This window comes from Phocoena sinus, chromosome 10 (assembly GCF_008692025.1).
Source record: "Phocoena sinus isolate mPhoSin1 chromosome 10, mPhoSin1.pri, whole genome shotgun sequence".
NCBI classification, from domain to species: Eukaryota; Metazoa; Chordata; class Mammalia; order Artiodactyla; family Phocoenidae; genus Phocoena; species Phocoena sinus.
Window position 1 is genome coordinate 60,328,946 of NC_045772.1, and position 22,495 is coordinate 60,351,440.

Consider the following 22,495-nt stretch of genomic DNA (forward strand, 5'->3'; position numbering starts at 1 on the left):
AGCACTCAGTTCCCTGGGACTCCCACTGAGAAAATACCATCCCTACCCCACCCCTGGCGCCGATTTCCAGGCGAGTGGCCGGGGAGATGCCAAGGAGGCAAAGAGCCCCGTAAATTAGGGATGGGGGGCGGGGGGCAGAATGCTGGGGATTCTCTGAGGTGGGAGGGAAGGAATATTACAAGAGGGGGAGCCGGCGTGGGGGGAGCTGTTTAGAGGAATCGGAGCAGCTGCCAAGAAGAGAGGAAGAGGAATGGAAACATCACACAAAGGCAGTTTGGAAAAAGAAATGTTTTATTCCTCTCTGCACAGAGCGGTATATGAAGGTGGCTATCATGCTGACTCCGCACATCTCTTACACAAAAATGCCCCCTCCAGGTCCAGGATGCCCAGTTACCCGCCCACTTGGAGAACGGGCACTTAGTGGGTGCGGGCAGGACGCTAAGTCTCAGGAAGGTTTCTTGAGACATTTTTGTGGGAAGTTTTGGGTCAAGGGGAGAGATGACCCAACAGTGGGTGTCCCATCCTCCGTCTTCCTGGGGAAATCCAAATCCCAAAGGTCTTCTGAAGAAAGGCACCTCTCTCAGCGACCTAGGGAAGGGAGGCGCCCAGACCTACTGCCCGGATGTAAGGCTGAGGCAGAGAGAGGACAGGGTTAAGCAGCAGAGATCGCAGACCCAAGGCAGAGGAGTGAGGTGCATGTGGGAGAGAGAAGGGGACTGCGAGAGCCCAGAGGCCCAAGTCATAAATTCCACCCTGTCCCCAGTTCTGAGCAGAAACTCTTCTTCCCAAGACTGGAATGGAGTTTTAGATCACGGACTGGCTTTGCTCCAGAGCACAGACAGGGCAAGCCAGGCAGAGCTCGCACGGGGAGTGAAGGTGGAAAGTTAAGGTATCAAACTGAGAGACGGACACTCCCACACCGAGCACTCACAGACCACAGCAGTTTTGAAGCTATAAGCCAGGATCAGGGTAAAAAATGCAGCTGTGTCTGAAATACAGAATTTTATAAGCCCTGTCCAACAAAATTTAATCACTGCTCCTTCCACTCTGTCCCCTGACTACGAGCTGTTCCCAATCTTTTTTCCAAGGCTGGGGGCCTGGGCAGTAAGAAGGAATGGGAGAAAATACCGAGTCCAGCAAGCGGGGCTGTGGCTGAGACTTAATCTGCCTCTCCCCACCCGCACTCCTTCTATAGAAAAGAATTCTCTCTCCCTCCCCTTGCTGGACATATGGACTGTTGGGATGAAGGCCAGGTAAAGGCAAAGGGAGGAAAACACTCAGCACATTCTTTCTCCTGCTTTGATCTGAAGTGTAGCTGCAGCAAAGGGCACAGAAGCGGAGGAGAAAATATGGGGGATAGGAGAGCATGGGAGCATAATCCAGTCGAGCAAGGAAGAGGGTGCTCCCCCTGCCCTGTGTCCAAATCTGCTGAGAGCTTTACTCCCAGGACTGCAAAAAGGAGTGAGAAGGAACAGGAAGCGTATACGGGTTTGCGAGGGGGCAACCACAGACAGGATGGAGATTTAAGGATCCCTGTTATCCCCGAGATGACCCTGAGAGCATCAGTTGGGGGGCTGGATGAGAAGTCACAGCAGACATGTGGATTTTTTGAGTGGGTGAGGAGCCAGGAACAGTGGGGTCTTCACCGAAGGAGTGACCACTTGATCTGTTCTTTGGCTGACTGCAGCACCTGCAGGGACAAGGGTGGCATTGAGGGGCTTGCTGGGGGGTGGGGGTGGGGGGACGGGGCTCTCCTTCCCCTCACTTGCCTCCCCTGTCCTTAGAAGACTGGCAAATAGAAAATCCCCAAGGGTAGAGGGATGGGAAGAAGCTCTCTAAGGCCCTAGAGGACTATCAGTTTGGGAAATTCCAAAAAAATTCAAGTCCACTGGGGGGATGAAGAGAGAAGAGGTATACCTGGGAGGAGAGAAAAAAAACTGGGGGTTACCGGACATATGCTGAAGCGGGGTGGTAGGGGGAGAGTTTTACCACATCCAGATGGACCTCTTGGTAAGAATTCCAAGTGGGTAGAAAACAGAATCCCTCCCTGGCCCCCCTCCGCATCAGGTAGACAATCTCTCTGCAAAGTAGCAAGATCGATCTGCAAAAGCTGCATGTTCTAGAATGTGCACTTCCAGCTTAGCCCTCATTTGAATAATAAGAGAAAGACAGAGAGTGTGTGTGCACGCACACAGATCGTCTGCTTAAGGCAAGCCTCTGCTGGGGAATAAATCACTGAATGAGGCATCAGGCAGGGAGGGTTTGAAGGGCACAGAGCAAGGCTGACAGCCTACTGCTCACAGGAAATGGATAGGAGTTGGAGTGGGGTAGGGAGCAGCGGGCTATATGAGCCCCAGTTTTCTGGACTAGGAGGGAGCCCGAGAAGATACGTCTTCAGTCTCTAGTCTCCTGAATTCAGGCTTGGTGGGTTGGGGTGGAATACTACGCTAGCCTCTTTAGTGACCCAGTCCATCTGGAGAGGACAAAGGAAGAAAGTCATACCTGAGACACGGTCTGCTCCGTAAGGGGGACATCTTCTCCCTACGGCACAGAGAGACAAGCATTCAGCGTGGAAGAAAGCTGGAGTAAGACCTGACTGAGGTGGGACAATGGAGAAGGAAGAGGTGGTCCTTTAATGTCATTTTATTTATTTATGTATTTTTTGCGGTACGCAGGCCTCTCACTGTTGTGGCCTCTCCCATTGCAGAGCACAGGCTCCGGACGCGCAGGCTCAGCGGCCATGGCTCACGGGCCCAGCCGCTCCGCGGCATGTGGGATCTTCCCGGACCGGGGCACGAACACGTGTCCCCTGCATCGGCAGGCGGACTCTCAACCACTGCACCACCAGGGAAGCCCAGAGGTGGTCCTTTAAACTGAAGCAAAGGGCACATGCCCTAACCTTCTCAGTCCCTCCTAGGGACTAGTTAGTACAGCCACAGTTTTACTTGGCCAGAGGGACTGTTGAGCAAAAAAGGGTCATTTCATCCATCTTCTGTTTTAAGGCAGGAGGACTTCTTAAAAGATTTCTTCCATTCCAGGTAATCAGCAGGTTGTCTGATCCTCAACTTGGGGATGGGAGACCAGATTCCCTAGTCAGAGAAGACCTTCCCCGAGTATCAATATCGCTAGGGAGAGGATAAGGGGGAGCCCAGGGTAGTTTAATGGATCCCGCAAGGCCTGATGGGTAACGACAGCATGTTAATTTGAAGAAATAAACTGCTGCAACAGCAGCCTGAGAAGCGGAAGGAGGGAGTTGGTGAAGGCGGGGGTGGGGTGGGGGGGGGACCTTCTCTCTTGCCACATAGAGACGTATGTTAGAGGAGAAGATTAAACTATGCAAATGGAGCCCACGGCAGTTAAGGGAGAAGATTTCCCATTACCCGGCACTGTCAGCCTTCACTCTGTGGAGGTCAGAGCCGAGACGTTCTGTGAATGGAGAGACTGGCTTTGCTCAGGCATCTCTGCACCCCTACAATTTGCTGGCAGGCTCTCTCTGCACCCAGCTGACTTGGAGCTTTCTCTGGTTAACTCAGAGGCCTCTTTCTGCTATCACTAGCACCAAAGAGGACAGAGGTTCTGGCAAATAAGTACTTCCTGATGGAGAGGTACTGTTCTCAGTCCTAAAAGACTTTAAAAGACAAGGAAGACATTCCTCTGCCTCAGATAATTGGGGTTCATCCCCACAGGAAGAAGAAGCCAACCTCAAATTCCTTTATCGTTTCAGAACCATCAATATTAAAGTTCCCTTTATTTCATCTTTGATTTAATAAGTATGTATTAAATGTCCACTCTGTGCAGACTGTATGAGATGCTAGGTACCAGGCGAGGGGCAGAAATATATTCCTCCTGCTTCCCTTCTTTGAGACAATGAGAATTTGAAAGGGAAGGAGACAGTATTCCACAAGTATGTATTCTACAAGCCCCAACCCTTAGATCATTTAGCAGGTCTGGCCCTGGAGGGTAAGTAGATGGGGGATGTAGGGGGGAGACAGTCCTGCTTACCCTTAACGCCACCCGGTGTACCACTTGCTGGGGATCGCTCTCCAGAATCACCCTGAAAAGACAAAGAAGAGACCATTGTTCACTCTGTCCTGAAGAACCAACTTAGTGTGGGGAAACTGGTCACTCGGCCCCCTTGCCTTCGGACAGGGGCAGTGGCCCCACCCCTCATCCCAGATCCAGGGAGGTCCAGGGAGGTCAGAGCACTCACCCTCCGTCTACGATTTCATCCACAGCCAAGAAGAGCCCCTCCATGTTCTCCAGCAGAGCTCGCTTTTCTACATTTTTCCTGAGTCCCCGAGAGAAGAGAAAACCCAGCCTGAGTGTGAAAGGGATCCTAGGACATTGTCTGAGCTGGGGAGCCTAAATTAGACCAATATGTGTCTCCACGAACCACACAAAGAAGTAAATAAGCACTTTCTGACTAACCCATTCTAACTCCCTTTCTACTCTTTTTTTTTTTGCAGTACGCGGGCCTCTCACTGTTGTGGCCTCTCCCGTTGCGGAGCACAGGCTCCGGACACGCAGGCTCAGCGGCCACGGCTCACGGGCCCAGCCGCTCCGCGGCATGTGGGACCTTCCCGGACCGGGGCACGAACCCGTGTCCCCTGCATCGGCAGGCGGACTCTCAACCACTGTGCCACCAGGGAAGATCCCCCCTTCCTACTCTTATTTGCTGAGTAACGATCAGGGATGCCAGGAAAGAGATTCAAAATATACATACAGTCAACTTCTGACTATTCAAGGGCTGATTTCCAGAGCTATTGTTTCTTTCCTACCTGCCAGGACGCTGCTCACGACATTGCTCATGAACACTGACATCAGTGGGTGGAAAAGAGGGAACACACAGAGCTAAAACTCAATCTGGAGGTGGCGGGAGGTGAGGAGGGGCTGAGTGCAAACTGTTTGCACTCAAGCTCTGATAAGCCTTCCAAGCTTCTCTCTGCTCCTACCACCAGCTCCCCCAGCTCTGCTCAGGCCTTGAAAAGAAGCCCAGCTAGGGGGCTGGGAACTGCCAGGGCCCGGCATCCACCAGCCTCAGATCTGGTGGTTGGTGCATATGGCCAGTCACATCCGTCAGTTTGACTCTTTCACTAGATCACCAAAATGAAGTCTATTCTATCACCTGGCTAAGAAATAAATCATCCCCTTCCTGAGGAAATCTGAGCCATTCACCCTGCTGATTCTGTGGGGCTGGGAGTGCCTGCTGTTCTGCTCTGTCCGGATGGCTGTCCGTACTGGGTTCACTTGGGAGCCCTGGATGTTTTCAGGAAAAGTATCTCGTCTCTCTTCTATTGCCCACCTGCATGGGGAACAGAGGGCTGGAGGGGAGGTGGACGGGGAGGAGACGGTAAAAGGCACATTCTTCCTGCTCTCTAGAAGGAAAAACTAAGGGCCGGACGTGAAAAACTGTGAGTGCTGCCTCCGTTCCCAGGGTGCTGGTGTTGCATCTGGGACATTTCCCAATGCTTGCCCTTTCTCTACCTCGAATGTAAAGAATGAAGCCCGGGAAGGCACCTTGAGCGTGCTTGGAACTCCGACAGAGCCACTGGGGGATGCGAGAGTAGACACAGAGGCAAAGATTCTGCTCCCTCCCAGTCCCTTTTCTCAGAAGAACTATTCTACAGGAGTAACACACTCTCCCATCCAGTCCTCCCCATCAGTGCAAATTACTCTGAAATAATAAGCCCGACTTCTCAAGGTAAATCAACTCCCCAGAGCCTCTGCTCATCCCCCACAAATCCCTGGACCTGAAGAACAGTGACTGTCTCTCGCAAACAGATGTCAAGAACGGCCTGCTCACCTCAGCATCTGGCTCAGTGAGTCGAAGAGGCAATTCAGAACAGCCATGAGCATCAGCTGTTTGGAGACAGAAGAAGCAGGAGGATAAGGTTTAAGGCCCTGAAAGCTGCTACCTGAAAACAAAGCCCTCGAACTCATTAAGCATCAAAAGACACAGGCCTTCACGAAGGACCAACAGCATAAGGTGGAAGTGACAGCAACACAGGAACACGACCCGTGGCTTCCCACAGAAGTAAATTCTGCTTCATGACCCCATAATTTTAGGTCTCTCTCTGACCAGACTGTTCAAACAGAACTTTCCTGTCGCAGTCTTCTTCATGTCTTAACCAACTGTATATGTGTTACCCTATGTCTTTGGTAGAAAAATCATTAACCAAGCAATAGCTGAGGTCAGACTGCTGTCAAAAGAGAATGGACTTTGGAGTCAGGCAGATCTGGGCTTAAATCCCAGCCGAGCCATTTCTAGATGTGTGACCCTGGGAAAGCTGTCAGTTTGAACCACATGAAACTGCCACTTTTGTAGTCCAACAGTGGTCAGATGTAAGTAATTTCATATGGTTCCTCAAGGTTTAGTTTCCTCACCTATAAAACAAGGGCACTAATGCCCCAAACTCACAGAAGTGCTGTAATGTATTCTACAAAGCACTGACAGCAATAAGAACTCAGGAGAAGTTGGTTCTCGCCAACTTTGACTTTTGCCTCCAATCATGCAGGGGCTTATTTTTACCTATCTACTCTCCTAGAAGTTGTGACCTGAGGTAAATAGCTTTTCCTGAGTTTAGGAAGCAGGTTAGGACTACACCCACAGTCTTCAGAGAGCCACTCAGAACGTATGGCTTTGACGTGACCCACAATGTTGCCTAACTGACCCAAACTCAGTCAGGTGTGGACCCTTCACAGCAGGAGCAAGCATCCCCTGAGCCCTGACCACACCTCAGAAATCCATCTCAAAAACCCTATCCGGGGAAGGCCACTGACGTTATACGTTAGTATGGATCAAAACACAGACGGTGTGTCCTACATGGACACAGGAATCTGGGAAAGCTTCCACTCTAGGTTGATTCCGGTGCTCAGCCGTGTCTGTGAGGCTGACAGGGATCTCCGACAACTGCGTTAGCCAGTCGACGCCAGAGGGACACAGGGACGCGGCAGTCCTAGGGCCCAGAACCAGTCAGGAGGTCCTGCCGGAGGTTCAGGAAGGGAGAGCAGAGACAGCAAAGAGGGGTGGGGATTCTCACCTCATTTTCATAGGAGCTGCCGATCACATAGAAATAGAGATCGATGCTGCTTTTGTATACCACTGTCAGGCCTTCCAAGAGGGCAATCTCACCTGTTGGGGGGACAAAGGTGGAAACGGTGGGTGGCCTGAGACAAAGAAGTAGGAAAGAGGGCGTTACCATGAACTCCTGGTACCCAGCTGTGTGGGGCTGAGGTGAGGCAGGTCTTAATGACCCCCAAAGACTGAAGCGGACCTGCTTTTTCTTTTTGGGTGGTAGCAGAGCGCGGCAAGGGTACACTTGGGGGAGTCTAAGTATCTTCTCCTCTAACTGCTCCTGCCCCCCAGCCACCAGTAGCCTTATTTCCCTCCTCGTGTACGAGACAGGATACTAGTCAATCCTTCGGAGGAGGAGATGCAGAGCGGTCACCTTTACAGACTTCCATTTCCCTGCCCTAATGGACGCGGTACAACAAGCAGAGCTGCAGTTAAATTTGTCAAGTGAGGCTCATAAATCCGGGGACTAGACAGGTAGCTAACAGCCAACCTTCTAGCACGGTATTCCCGCGTGGGGTACGCTCACCTCCCCATTACATTTCTGAAGAGTTTATTACATGAGGGGAGGAGGAAGAAAGAGAAGGAAGAGGCAGAGTCATTTCGCCCTTTCTCCGCCGCCCGCCGCCGCCCCCTTCCCGCTGTGGCTCTCCCACTGCAGGGAGTAGTGAAAGGAAGACGACCTACTGTCAGTCCGGTGGGTCTTGTTGAAAATGTTCTTCTCAAAGGCCTTTTGCTCCTTGACACTGGGGTAGGTGTCGTCATAGTACTGGTCAGAGGGAAAGGAGATGGGTTGGGTCATTAGAGCTGGGAGCCCAGAATGACTAGCGACTGTTTTGCCCTGGATCTTGGATTTCTCTCCTTCAAGGCGTGGGGTGAGGGAGAAATACTGACACGAAGAAGGGAGAACTACAGAGGCAGGGAATGGGCCGTGAGTAATCGGATACAAAACAAGGTTTTTAAGGACCCTGCTACAAGCCACCCCGCCTCACGGTTCTCAGACTGTAAGGGCAAGAGGCCTAGAAGCCCTGTGATGAGGCTCTGCCCCATCTACATTCTAGGGCAGCAACCCCGAGGCCATTCCCAGGTGCCACCCCAGGTCAGGGAACACTGCTAGAGAACACAAAAGGCACCAGGCCCTCACTGTGCAGAGCTGAGGAATGGGGAAGGCCTGCAAAAGCCTCCTCTAAAGAAGGGCAAGCCCTGCCTGTGCTCTCTGATCTCCTGTATCTTAGCTTCCTTTCCAGTAAACTGAAAGAAGTGGGAGGCAAGCTAACACACTGTGGAGCCCACTCGCAAGCTCTCCCTGGCAAGGGGGTGGAGATGCAGGCTGCTAACTTGCTCTGCTCTTTAGGGGCTAATCCGCTGCAGTCAGCTGAAGACCTATAACAGGCCTGGCATTTAGTAACTGGATAACTGTTTCAAAAGGTGTCCTGCATAGTTACATCCAATTACAGGGAGGAACAGCTGGTGAATTCTGAACTAATCTCTACCTGCTGATTGATTTATGCTATGCTCACCCGGAGTTAATCCACCAGGGACAGAAAAAATTTCTCCAGGAGGGGGAGAATATGGAGGGAGAGGAGACGGGTGTCCTTTCTCCTCTCTTTCAATAGATCCAAAGTTAGGAACATCCCACTGGGGAACACAGCAGGTAACAAGCTTGGTGGTGACTGGAGACCTAGGACTGGAACCCTGGAGCTGCAAGAGAATTCCCTGGAAAAACCCAGGCAGGATGATGAGGTAGAAGAGAAAGGGACAGGAGTGATGGGCATGGGCAGGCTGCTTCTCACATCTAGACACTGCTTTGTTCAGAAACCAAGGTTCCAAAGTTTTTTCCTGTTCTGATGTTGATGACAAAGTCTAAGGATGGCAAGTAGGGAAGCAGGGCAACTAAGAGACAGGAGCAGTTTAGGTTTTATCTGGAGTAGTCAGAGGTAGATGGAAGAATTCTCAAAATTATGTGTGGGTGAATATGAGTTAATTGGGCCAGTCCCAAGATCCAAAGCTCAGAAAAAGTCTGTCTTTGCTCCTAAACTAATCTGAAAGGGAATCTCACCTTGGCAAAAAGTCGATCTCCGTCATTGTCCAGAATCAGGATGGCTTTGACAGTATACAGGGAGGGTTCCTGAAGAGATATGAACATACCTTCAGTCCTGAAGGCTCTTGCCACCATTAGCAAACCAGATACCTTCCCCTGGCCCCACTGGGGCTGCAAGGGGATACAGAGGTGCCTCTGTAGGTCCCCTATCCCAACCTGGTTAGAGTTAGACATTTCCCGCTGAGAATGACCAAGTGGTAAATGAACTGAATTGAGGGAGGGGACATTTCAACAAAGGACCCAAAGCAGCACCAGAGAAACAATTTCTATGAGCCAGACTCACAGAGGGCTTAATATTTGTTATTTCCAAATATTATGCTACAGTTATTTTCCAAATTACTCTCCCTCCCTGGTCTCCCAGGCACAGGTGGGTATGGAATGTGGAATGTAACCAGATTAATTAATAGGCACTGCACGAGACTTTTTGAAAATAGCGTTGACTGCCCTAGTGTACTTGGAAGTTCCTGCAGTCCCGATGCAGTAGCAATGCAGAGGTATAAAGAAAGCCTTCCCTAAACCACCCACACACTGAGCAGAAGGAAACAAGCACGCGTGCACGCACACACTCACACACAGACACACCAGTTCTGAATGCAGCCCAGCGAGACATCCATCTTCCAAGACTTCCCCTAGGAGCTCAACTCCTCTACTATACCCTGACGACCACCACGTAACTTGCCAAGACAAAAAGCAATCTGAATTTGTGGTAGTTAAGAAGCAGTAAGAAGAGGCTCCGTCTAAGAAACACTCTGGAGCCTGGAGATAAGGAAGCAGGGGTGGAGTGTTCTTTCACAACCAAAAAGCAACCTTTGAGGAAACTGGCTCCATAAAGAAATCAGGGGCTTCCCTGGCGGTCCAGTGGTTAAGACTCCATGCCTCCACTGCAGGGGGCACGGGTTTGATCCTTGGTCGGGGAAATAAGACTCTGCATGCTGTGTGGCATAGCCACAAAAAAAAAGAAAAAGAAAAGAAAAAGAAATCAGAGTCTCAGCCTTAACAGTTACACTAAAACTCAAAGCATATCACTTTGCAAAAGCTCCTTCACTCCGGCAACTTCCAGGGAACCAGCTAACAGGAAAGGAAGAAGAGGGAGGGAAGGGAGCCCGTGGGATGTGTACGGAAGGTGTCTGCAGGCTCACATCCCTTGACTTTCTCATCAGCGTTACTTACCGTGGATATCCTTCTCCCGTGCTTTGAGACAAGAGTGTTGCTTTGCTACCTCCGTTTCCTGGCCCTACTTAGGAAACCCACAGCCTTCACAGGGCCAAACATATTCTCCGAGCGTATGTTTAACGAAGACCCAAAGGTGATCAGGAAAGATTCACTGCCAAGGATCTGCAGGCTCTACAAAGGTAAACTATCCCATAAGGCTCCAGGAGCTTTATGGTTCCATGCAAAGAACCAACCTTAGCTCAAGGAGTTAAGAATGAGAGTAAAGGGAACCCAGTCTTTTGAGAACAGGGTGATAAAGCAGGTAAGCTTTCCCCACTTGGATTCTTGAGGACAGAAATTTTTGTTTCTTTCACTGATTTATTACAAGCGTCCAGAACAATGCCTGACATATACTAAACTCTCAATATTTATTGAATGATTATGAGAATAAATGAAGTTTGAGAGTAAAGTAGAAATTTATTGATGCAGTAAGCATGCAGGGGATTCTCTTATAATTAGACATCCACGTACAGGCAGGTTTTTTGGTGTGGCCATTTTGGGTGATATTACTACCAAGTCGTCATCCTCTGACAGGCATTCCTTAAAGATGCCCATGCTACACGCATTCCTCTATGGAACACTCTCTCAAACTAAGGGACTCTGTCTAGCAGAAGCACGTCCTCTAGAGTCTCATCTGAAAAGTCACAAATAAAGCAGCTTTCCTAACTCCTAATTCGCCACAGAAAGATCTTCCCATAAAGCAGGCTCAGTTCTATAGCAACTTGGATCCTCGATTCACCAACAGGGAGACAGTCATGGGAATGAATTTTCTTAATAGAGGAAAAGCAGTCCATAAGGAAGGAAATTTAGAAGAAATCATTTTTCCCACAACATTTTCCCTAGAAATCTTTGGCTCTGTTTCGCTATCCGCATTCACAGCAACCTTAGAGAGCTTCCCAATGGTTGAAGCCGGGCATTGATCTGGCGCAGGTAACTCGTGCCTGCAGCCACAAAGTCTGGCATCTCTAGAAAGGATGGGATCCCAGAGCAAAGAAAAACCCTTATTGCAGGACTTCCCTGGTGGTGCAGTGGTTAAGAATCCACCTGCCAATGCAGGGGACATGGGTTCGAGCCCTGGTCCAGGAAGATCCCACATGCCACGGAGCAACTAAGCCTGTGCGCCACAACTACTGAGCCTGTGCTCCAGAGCCCGCGAGCCACAACTACTGAGCCCGTGTGCCACAACTGCTGAAGCCTGTGCGCCCAGAGCCCATGCTCTGCAACAAAAGAAGCCACCGCAATGAGAAGCACGCGTACTGCAACAAAGAGTAGCCCCTGCTCACTGCAACTAGAGAAAGCCCGCGCGCAGCAATGAAGACCCAACACAGCCAAAAAATTAAAAAAAAAAAAAAAAAAACCTCATGGCCGCCAGCCAACTAGGACAGTCAGACAGTCCTCTGTGGCCAACAGGGTGAGAGAGTGCCTAAAACAGCCAGCAAAGAGAGAGACAGATTCCTAGGTCCTGCTCCTGGCTCTTTTCACTGGCTTCCTAGAAGACGCAATCAAGGAAACCCCCAAAATAGAAACCTGGATCTTCCTGGGAAGGACAAAATACAGGCAAAGGCAGGCAAGGAGAAGACCAGAAGGGACCGTAAGTATGAAAAGGGTAAGATGGCACTAGAGAAAAGGCTGGTCATTTCAAACTTCCAAAGAAATGACCACACTAAATAAAGCTGAGAACTTAGGCAAGAGCTTAAATGCTGCTTTAATTCTCCACTCTGCTACAGCCAGAACTGGCAGCTTCTCCTTTACTTCTCCTGCCACCTCCTGACTGCAGCTGGTTCCACTTCAGCCTGGGGCCTTTACCTCTCAGGAGTGGGGAGGGCCTGGAGTTCCTCTCATATCATAACCAGCCAGTTTAAAGGGCCGAGAAGCCATTACTGATAATGTAATTTCATTTTAAGTTTTTCACAAAGGGCAAGTTTATAAATAACTCCCAGCTCTTGAGAAATGGGCTTCCTGGACAATGGACTAGGCTTAACCTTGTAACACATTAAACGCTGATTATTGAGAAAGACACCACAAGCTCAGGACCATGTTCAAAGGATTTAAAAGGTCTGTTCTTCCCTCCCATTCCCAAATGGGTAGCTGCTAGAAAGCTTTCGAGACAAAGTTCTGTGATGCACTGACTTTCAGAGAGCCACAGCCTGAGTGTATAACAGAACTTCACCTCAAATGCTAATGGTGCCTGGAAATGATGTGCAGGCAGACTGGTGTTTGGGACGGTGGGTGGCTCGGATAGATTTTCATGTCCATTTTTATTATCAAGAAAACTAGACTGGACTCCTCAGGAGAGCTGAAACAACACCGAATGAGCAACGAGCCTGCTGCAAACAAGTCTTTTATCTCAATCACGGGCTTCTGAAGCCTGGTGAAAAACATCAACATCTCCCAGCATCCCCTACCCCAGCACACAGAGGACTAGAAGGGAAGAGTCATTCCTCGTGCTGCCCGCTGTGGGCCTTCGGATGACCTGCAGCTTCCTCAGGATTATAGTCATTAGCAAAAACATTAAAAAGGCAGCTCTGGAGAAAAGCTCTCTATTTGTGTGTCTTGTAAGTCAATCTAGGAGAGATGGGCCCTGAAGAAGCACTGAATTAAGTCTATCCACAATGTATATAGTAAGAGGACACTCTGGGGTAAGATCATGATACGCCACCAGAAGAGGACTAGGGTAGTGTTTGGAGCAGGTAGACAGGATATTTGAGGCCTATGATTAATTATTTTATTTGATCCTTTGTGGGGGATGGAGGAGGAGGAGGGAGGGAGCCAAGAAGTCTTTGTGGAGTTAGAGGATGCTATCCACAAAGCTGAAAGGACACAAGTAAGAATCTGGTTGAGATTCCTAGAAAGTTCATTCCCCACTTGTAAAGAAATCTTTATGGCCATGCCAAAAAGTAGTACCCTGGCTTGGCAATGGGTCTCCATCAACTAGAAACAAGATGCTCTTCCCTCAACCCGATTTATAAAGTAAAACCAAGACAAAACCAAAACCAAGAGAAATTTCTAGATACCACTCCCAGCCCCACATGGCTAAGCAGGTATTTTGCTCCCTAATTCTGTGCCAATTTCTTTAAAATGAAAAGCTCCTCTGCGATTGAGGGCTCCAATTTGCCAGCCACAAGCCTGGGGACTTCAGATGAAAAGAAAAGAAGAATTAGGCAAAGGTTTCGCCAGAGGAGGACAGTTTTCACATACTACCCAGGGGTTTGCTTAGATTGAGGCAGCACAGCTCAGGAAAGAACAGGAGCCACAGGTACCACAGAACATTACCCATCTGACCTGAGACCAAATATTGGTCAAGAGGAAACTGAACACAAGTCTTAGGAAGGAAGAACTGTTGGCAGGAAGAGCCACCTAGAAAGAATCTTCCTATCTGACACAGATACAAACCATGAAAGCACGGTCACCAGAAGTCTGCCACTACAGGAAAAAATGTCTCTAAATTCCTAAAATCCTGTATTATAGTCTGCATCAGCCATTAACTCAAGTTCCACCTTTCTCTGGGACTCAGCTTTCTCATCAGTGAAATGAGAGGCCTGAGCTAGATAAGTTAATAGCTTTTCTGAGTTACAGCAGACCCCCTTTGATAAGCTGACGAAATCTATGGACCTTGTTACCAGAAAAAATACACATTTACAAATTTTTATGATTTCAAGGAGTTCATAGACCTAGGTTTAGAATTAAATGAGATTCTCTCTGAAGACAAAAACACAGTGCAGGGAGGGGAGGAGAAAAGGGGGAAATGAGTGATACTTTTGTAAATCACCCCCTCTCCTCTGCCAGGCACCAAATAATGACTTCAAGAAGTATGTGTGTGGCCTTCATAAATTAATAAATGATTGAGAAAACTAACACAGCCGGCAGGGGGAGCTAAGGTCAGCACCACACCCCTAAAGCTTTCACTATTAAATTTCGCGGCCGTGGGACAGGCAGGACAAAGATAACCAGGCCCCAAGCTCTTCAGGAATGCAAAGTCTCAGGTCCTTTCTTAAAATTCCAAAAGCTTGTCTGCTAGAGAATTTTTTGCCCAGGGGGTCACACAGTCCCTAATTCTTCAACTATTCTGGAAATGAGAGAATTACAGAAATGAGGGGACAAAGCGAGGAGCACTCCTGGGAAGAGATGAACTGAACAAGCGGAAATCACAGTACTCCACACCTGAGGCCTGAGAGCAACATTAGAACTTCCTGCCCGCCCAGTTCGATAATCCAAGAGCTCTCATTTAAATATCATGCAGCAAAGGGAAAAATCAAATGGGGCTAGATCTATTTCTGATGAGTCCTTGCTCGTGATCTGTATCATAATTTACTCCCCACCCCAACCTCCATCTGCTTCTGAAAACAAAAAGGTAGTCTCTGAAAGACTGAATTGACAGCCTCTGTGTTCATCTTTCAGTCTACTTGCTCCCCCAAATCAACCCCCGAGACAGAACTGCTCTCCTCTCCCCTAGTTTCAGCCTCCCTCTAAAAACTACACAAATAGTAGAAAAGGAGTTGGAGAAAATTGGTAGACAGAGCTGTCCAGGCCAACTGGCTGTGGATGGGGATATCTGCCTTAATAGTGGGAATACTAAAAAGCCAAAACAGGAGATGCAGGCTTCATCTGCAGCATGTAAGACTTAGGTTACACAACAGGAAAGACTTCCTGAAGAGGTGAGGGTAGTCAAACACCGGAAGAGGTGACACAGGCCAGGGAATCTAAGGACAGGAGAACTCCTCTAATAACCTGATCTGAGGAAAAGCCTATTCTGTGCAGAATCAGCTGAGGCAGAATGTGAGAGGGCCCTTGCCAGTACGGATCTCTTATAATGTGCATGGACCCAACCTCCTCATCCAGCTTCATCAGATGCCCATGGGCGCTCTGCCTTCCATCTTCCTAATTACTCTAGCAGAAGTGGGTAGGTAGGCACTAATTCTTTACCCATTCCAACCTTTACTTGCTTCTCTAGCTCCCCTTTCCATAACCAGTTTTCTTGTCAGTATCCTGACTCTAACCAGGGCACAGTGATGGACTAAAGTAAAAAACAGTAGGGCTTCCCTGGTGGCGCAGTGGTTGAGAGTCTGCCTGCCGATGCAGGGGACACGGGTTCGTGCCCCGGTCCGGGAGGATCCCACATGCCGCGGAGCGGCTGGGCCCGTGAGCCATGGCCGCTGAGCCTGCGCGTCCGGAGCCCGTGCTCCGCAACGGGAGAGGTAACAGCAGTGAGAGGCCCGCGTAACGCAAAAAAAAAAAAAAAAAAAACAGTAGCAAGTATCTAGCTGAAAAAGACCCTAAATCTGCCGCTAGGCTCCCTCAAATATCTGGATAATTGCATTCATCCTCTGCCTCCCAGGGAAGACCTGGCTTCTCAAGGGTCTGGCTTTCTTCACATGGAGGCCCCCTCCTCCTCTTTTGACTGTGTGACAGCTCCCCCAGACCTCTGATATAATTTATACCTTGCCGGGGACCAACTCTTTCCCACCACTGTGAAGGAGAGGGAAAAAATATATATAAATACGTCGGAAATCTATAACGAGGTCTTCTTGGAGGGCAGGACATGGGGAGAGTTAGAAGCAGCATCAATTGCTCTTTAGGGGTTTTAGTTCAAGCCGAGGTCTGCTTCCAGCAATCAACCATTAAAACAAGCCGGCCAGAGTAACAGCACAGTTTATTCTGATCATTTAATTTGAAGTGTCAATAAATTAAACTTCAATCAATTAAACTAGGTGTGCAATAACCCAGATGGACACCCCGACACCAACATAATCACAATAAAAATTTTTATGGTTGCCAGGGACCTCACCGGGGGCAGTGCTGGCACTGCTCGCGCCCTAGCTGAGAAATATATCTCCACAGTGCAGGAACGAGGAGATTGCTTCTCCTAACGAAATGGACGGGCCAGGCACCGGCAAGGACGCAGCTGGGAGAGGGGCACAGGGGACTGCCAGGAACGAGATGGGAGTGCTTTGGGGGCTTAATGTAATTGATACCTTTGCCCAGAGCAGGGGGAGGGGGCAGTTAGGCCAAGTACCTCTACTGTTAGTGCCAAAAGAATTTAACAAAAGCCCCATTAAGATGATTCAGGAAGCAAAGGCCACAGAGCAATACGAACCTTTAAGAGTCATTGATGTATTCTGCAGTTTCTTCCTCCATACATACACATACTCTTGTGCACTCTGGATGCCCTGATTTTTGAATGAGGCTTAGAATTCAGGATCTGGTCATTGTTTTAGGATAGAAATTTATTAAGGGGAGAGTAAGAATAAAATTAAGAAGTCTAGTCCGGAAAGCACTGGAAAAGCACTCAGAAAGTGAATCCAGAGAGGATTAGGAAAAGTGAAACCTATGAGGAAAGATGTAAGGATCTAGACTGCTAGAGTAATTCAGTTTTGAGGAAAAAAAGCGTAAAGAGGGGAAGGAGGAAGGGGATAAGTCATTATCTTTAAGATTCCATAGGTTATTAATGGAGAATGTGACCTGCAGAGATCCCTCTCTATTCACAACTAAGAGAGTACGAAGACAGCAGGAAAGCTGAGTCCAAAGATGCGGGCTGGGGGCATTATTATCAAGCACTGGGAATGGAAGGAGATGAAAAGAGACCTGAGAAAGATCAGACAAATCTGCTTGAAAGGTAGGGCTGGATTACCTAATTCAAGCAAGAAACTCCACCCACTGTAAAGTACCTAAATGAAGGGAACCTATTGGCATTTAGAAATTCCCATAATCAGATCAAATTTCAAATGATGGCTCTTCTTGCCCCCCTCTAGCTTACTCTTCCCTTCTTCTAAACATCCTGTGGCTACGTGTCTTGTAGAGGTGAGGAGACAAGAACATGCTTTGATCAGGTTTCCCCAGAGGGCCAGCCAAACCAGGAAACAGAAATGTGAGAGGAGGAAGCCTAAAGGAACTTTAGAAGGTATCTGCCCTCTCTAAGGAGTGTTTTGTTAAATACTATCCAGGCACAGTAAACTCTTTAGCTCAGCGGAGAGCTAAGGTAAAATCCAGGGAATTCGTTATACTTTTCATAACAAAGATGGTGACCTAAGAATTAGGGGATGCCGCTGAGCACACAGAGCGGATGAGATAAAAAGGAACAGTAAGGGGCTTCCCTGGTGGCGCAGTGGTTGAGAGTCCGCCTGCCGATGCAGGGGACAGGGGTTCGTGCCCCGGTCCGGGAAGATCCCACATGCCGCGGAACGGCTGGGCCCGCGAGCCATGACCGCTGAGCCTGCACGTCTGGAGCCTGTGCTCCGCAACGGGAGAGGCCACAACAGTGAAAGGCCCACGTACCCCAAAAAAAAAAAAAAAAAAAAAAAAAAGGAACAGTAAGGAAGGGTGATTGTGAACCAGATGGAGCTAAATTTCGTGGGCCAGTAGGTGAGAGTAGTGAGAAGAGAAATAAAAATTTAGGAAATACCACCTGATTCTCAACCACGGTTCCTCATCTGAACCACTGAATACTGAAAATTATTTAAGTACTATTTTGTCACTTCTCCCAAGGATAGTACAAAACTAGTGTCACTGTGTAAACAGAGAAGCTGATCCATTACATACAATGATGCCTTAGGGCATTAGGGCTTAATTCTCCCCAGGAACTCCAGTTGAGAAGGGCTGGAATGGTGAGAAAGGTACATAAATTCTTAATTGGGGGCCTAAAATATACTGAAAATAGTAAACAGCACACACACACACACACACACACACACACACACACACGTTGGGAAGGGCTGACACAGAGGAAGGAAAATACTAATTTAATATCCTAAGAACTCTGGTGACCAGCACAAGAAATGATACCTATTGGTACTTTGTCCCCAACAAAAGCTTTATGTAACTGATAGCTGAAAGTACAATTTGGCATATTGAAGACGTGGAAAGCCCATGATGAGATAACATCAGAGAGACACTTGGTCTGGGAGGCTTAGGAGTCGAAAACTAATCCTAGTCTTGATTGTGCTTCCTTGAGGAAGCCCTTTGCCCTAAACCTTCGTTTCCCCTTACCCCATCGAACAGGTTCCTCATGACAAAGAATCAGTAAGGTTTCTAGAGCAAACTTCAGAGGTACCTGACCAGGTCAGCAAGGATCTGTAAATGCAGCATCTTAGGTATAGATTAAAATGGATATAAGGAAGAAGCAGGTTGAAACAGACTTCGCTGAGGAAGCAGAGACAAGAATTGAGGTAAGAGAAAATGTGAGAGAGACTTTCACATGTAACTCCCTCGGTTCAGCACTACACACAAATCCCTTTTTAAAAGGGCTCCTCAAGTAATATCGCCCTCACTCCTTTACCTCTAGGCAGGCTCCCTTCTAAACAGATCTAGGGGGCAGTCTAAAAATTTCTTAAACTTCCAAAGAAACTAATTCCCTAGAATTTATCCCAGTCTGTTAACTGGTTAAGAATACTGGTTAATGGCGGGGGAGGGGGGTGTGGGGGGTGGTGGGATGAATTGGGAGACTGGGATTGACATATATACACTAATATGTATGAAATAGATAACTAATAAGAACCTGCTGTATAAAAAAATAAATCAAATTCAAAAATTAAAAAAAGATATAATTCACATACCATTTACTCATTTAAAACGTACAATTCAACTGTATTTAGTATATTCATAAAGTTATGCAACTCTCACCATAATCTAAGTTTAGAACATTTTTATCACCCCAAGGAAACCCCATACCCACTAGCAATCACTCCCCATCACTCTTCTCCTCCCACTAGCGCTAGGCAATTACTAATCTGTTTTCTGTCTCTACACATTTGCCTATTCTAGACATTTGATATAAATGAAATCATATACTGTGTGGTCTTTTGTAACTGGCTTCTTTCACTTAGCATGTTTTCAAGGTTATCCATGTTGCAGCGTGTATCAGAGCTTTATTTCTTTTTATTGCCAAATTGTATTCCATTGTATGGATATGCCACACTTTGTTTATCCATTCAGAAGGAGATGGACATTTGAGTTGTTTCCACTGCTTAGCTATTGTGATAAAGCTGCTATAAATATTCATGTGCAAAAAAAAAAAAAGAATACTGGTTAACCGCTTGGTACAGAAAATGTCTTTAATAAGATTTTAAAGCTTTCTACCTAGACTTAACCAACCCATATGATGGGAAGGAATTATCCCTATCTTTGCCATTTTGAAAGAGGGGAATTGAAACCTGTTATTCTCTTTTACCTGATGAGGATCTGGGTGTGTACATGTGAAGAGCTGAAGGAAAAAAAAAAAGGCCTAGAGTTCAACTCAATTAAGGAAGGAGCTGGGAGCAAAACTCCTACACCCACATATATATATGTTAAAATCCCCAAATTGAAAAAGCGGGGGGGGGGGCGCAGTTTTGAGAGAAACGCTCTGGTTCAGTTCTAAAGAAAGGGTAATAGTATTTTATTTTTTTGAACAAGAGAAAAGGGTCACATGGACAGGGGAGCGAAAAGGCACCCTTTAGCCCCCAAAATTCTTATATAACCAGAGGAATAGTGGGCATCCCAGATCCTACAATAAGAATTCCCAAAGTTTAAATGAAGAGAGAAAGGAGAACAGAATAAGGAGTCGAGAATAAGGAAAAATATTCCACAATCCATGCTGACTCTACCAGGTATTCCAGAACTCTGATGGAATACTGATTCCTCATGATGCCAAATCTACATAGTAGGAAGCCGAAGAAGAAAATCGTGTTTTTTGAAGGAATATGACAGGGAATTATCAACGGAGAGTCACACTGTGACAACTGCCAGGAGGAGCCTGTGATGACAAACACCTGCACCCTACTCTGACAATTTGAGGCGAGTTTGGAGTTTGGGGGGAACTCAAATCAGGATATCATCCACAATGATCATAATCAGAGGGAATCTGAAGGACCCCAATCCAGTACGCTCATGATCCTATGTGTCCTAAGGACTCCATGTGCTCCCTTCAACTTTCCACTGACTCGGCCCTCTCCCCGGCAGAGCTTCCTACTCTAAACCGAGGCTTTAGCTCCTGCACTAGGCCACAGGCTTATTCCAGGGACCGGCAGAACGTTCGGACCCCGAGGATTACCCGGAACTCCCCTTCTACCCCCCTCCCACTCAGGCTGAACCCCGACTCCCGGCCCCTCTGGACTCGCAGCATCTCGGCCACCCCTCCAGCTCCTACCAAAATCAGCGCCTCCATCTTGCCCCGCAGCTGGTGCCGACGTGGAGCCGCAGAGACAACGCCGCCGCTGATTGGCCCTAAATCCTCATTAGATCCCGCCCACAATGAGGGTTATTGGGCTCCCAGGTGTCAGCTATTACTGTATTAACCAATCAGTGTACTAGCTTACTTAGCGGAAGCAAGGTGTCCAGCCAGAAGGTGCAGATATTTGATTGTCAGTTTAAACACTCAATAAAACAACAAAACCTCACTAATAAATGGGGCGGGAGGGTCAGTGGGGCGGGGTTGTTTCCATGGGGAACAGAGGAAGCGATTATTAATTTTCAATTGGCCGGGCTGAGGGCACATGATATCGTCGGCCGGATTTAGCAACTTTAATTCGCACTCCCTTTAGGGAGCGCTGTGTCTCTTTAGCCCTTAACACAGGCAGCTCTCGACGGAATCCTACCCTAATCCCCATTCCAGAGCCTCCATTAGGTCCCTGATGTCCACGGTTGCTTTGGGAAACACTGCTAGCTCTTCCTTCAGACTCGCTCAGGTCCCTTCAGCATACTCGCAGAAAGTCTGCACAGCCATAGAGTAAAGGCACAAGATGCCCAGCGTGTTATTTAGATAAACCAAGGCCTCTAGAGGTTGATTGCTAACAGTAACAATCTTCCTGAGGTGGAGGCCTAGACTTTGCTTGACCCAGGGAGTTTCTAAAAGCAGATTTTCTTTGGCCGGACGTGAAACGGGATGTTAGAGCCTTGGAGACTAGAGAGGGGAGAGTAGGAAGGACAAAGGGATAAAGAGTCCAGGATAAGGAAGGGTATAGGGAACAAGGCCTGCGGTTTTCCAGTAGGGACAAACCGTTGCAAAATGAGAAAAGAGAAGTTTACTGAATGCAGAGATTTCACAATAGGGAAGAATTTTGATGAAGTTTAGCTTTCCCCCACCCCTCAGTTCTTTGGCCCCTGACCCCCGCTTAGGTCAGCGACACCTTCTATTGCGTTATTGTCCCCCAAAGGTTTTTGTGGGGTTTTTTTTCTTCCATCTCTAAAAATTATGTCTTTAGGAACTCTCCAAGAAGAGCATCCAAACCCAGGAGTCTTTCTAATAATTTCAGAGCAGAGTCAGAGTGCCTAAGAGAAAAGTATAGAACAATACAAAACAAACTACAGAGCTAATATACGCTATGAAGGAAGATATATGATTTTCTGGTAAAGTTCCAGGTGACAAGCCCCAAATCTGGAACAAGCAAGGGTATATCCTTTATCTATTCCCATGAGGAGTCATTCAAACATTTAGCATTGTGCCTGGAATCACAAGATAGTCCTTGGCTTGGCAGTTTAATGATAATACCAACATTTATTGACCACTTACTATGTACCAGGCACATGCTAAATCTTTGAATACATTATTTAATATATTTTTTAAAAAACTTATGAAGTAGATGGTTATTACTCCCATTTTACAAATGAGAAAAGTGGAGCTCAGAGCAGTTAAATAATTTACTTAGGCCATACAACTATTAATTGACAGCTATACATTTGGGCATAGGAGGTCTGGTTCTAAAACCATGCTCTAACCCACAATCCACTCCTCTGACCTGTAATACAGCCTCCCTGTATCCCAGTCCTACCTTAAATACCCTATACCAGTGCCAGATGTTCTATAGGGACCACGAGGAGGAAAAATATGTAATGTGGTTTGTTTGGGGGAGGGGCTTGGCTCCTCTTTCTTTGTGGAGTAACTGACAAATTTTAACAGTCAGACATTGTTCCAGAAGATGGCTGATTCTTAGCTCTCCAGCCTCTTGAGTAAATGTGCTGTGGAGGGAAGACAACTGGCTGGATAAGAGACATTAGTTCTTGTTGTGACTTTGCCTTAATAAAGTCCTTGTACCCTCTCTGGACTACAGCTGCCACTTTTGGAAAATGGAGAGGCTCAGACCAGAGTTGTTTTTTGTTTTTTTTTTTTGTTGTTATTTTTTTGCAGTACGCAGGCCTCC

General features: G+C 47.6%; 1 protein-coding gene across 1 annotated transcript; it reads right to left on the reverse strand.

Annotated features, from left to right (window-relative positions):
* Window positions 1-269: 269 nt before the first annotated feature.
* Window positions 270-20,564, reverse strand: COPZ1 (COPI coat complex subunit zeta 1). The gene is made up of 9 exons (XM_032646099.1): window positions 20,506-20,564; window positions 9,132-9,200; window positions 7,760-7,841; window positions 7,041-7,132; window positions 5,804-5,859; window positions 4,211-4,288; window positions 4,003-4,054; window positions 2,503-2,541; window positions 270-1,690 (listed from the first exon to the last, which is right to left on the reverse strand). Exons 1-9 carry the CDS (start codon window positions 20,521-20,523, stop codon window positions 1,643-1,645), a joined length of 534 nt encoding a protein of 177 aa, XP_032501990.1. The 5' UTR covers window positions 20,524-20,564; the 3' UTR covers window positions 270-1,642.
* Between the last annotated feature and the right edge of the window lie 1,931 nt (window positions 20,565-22,495).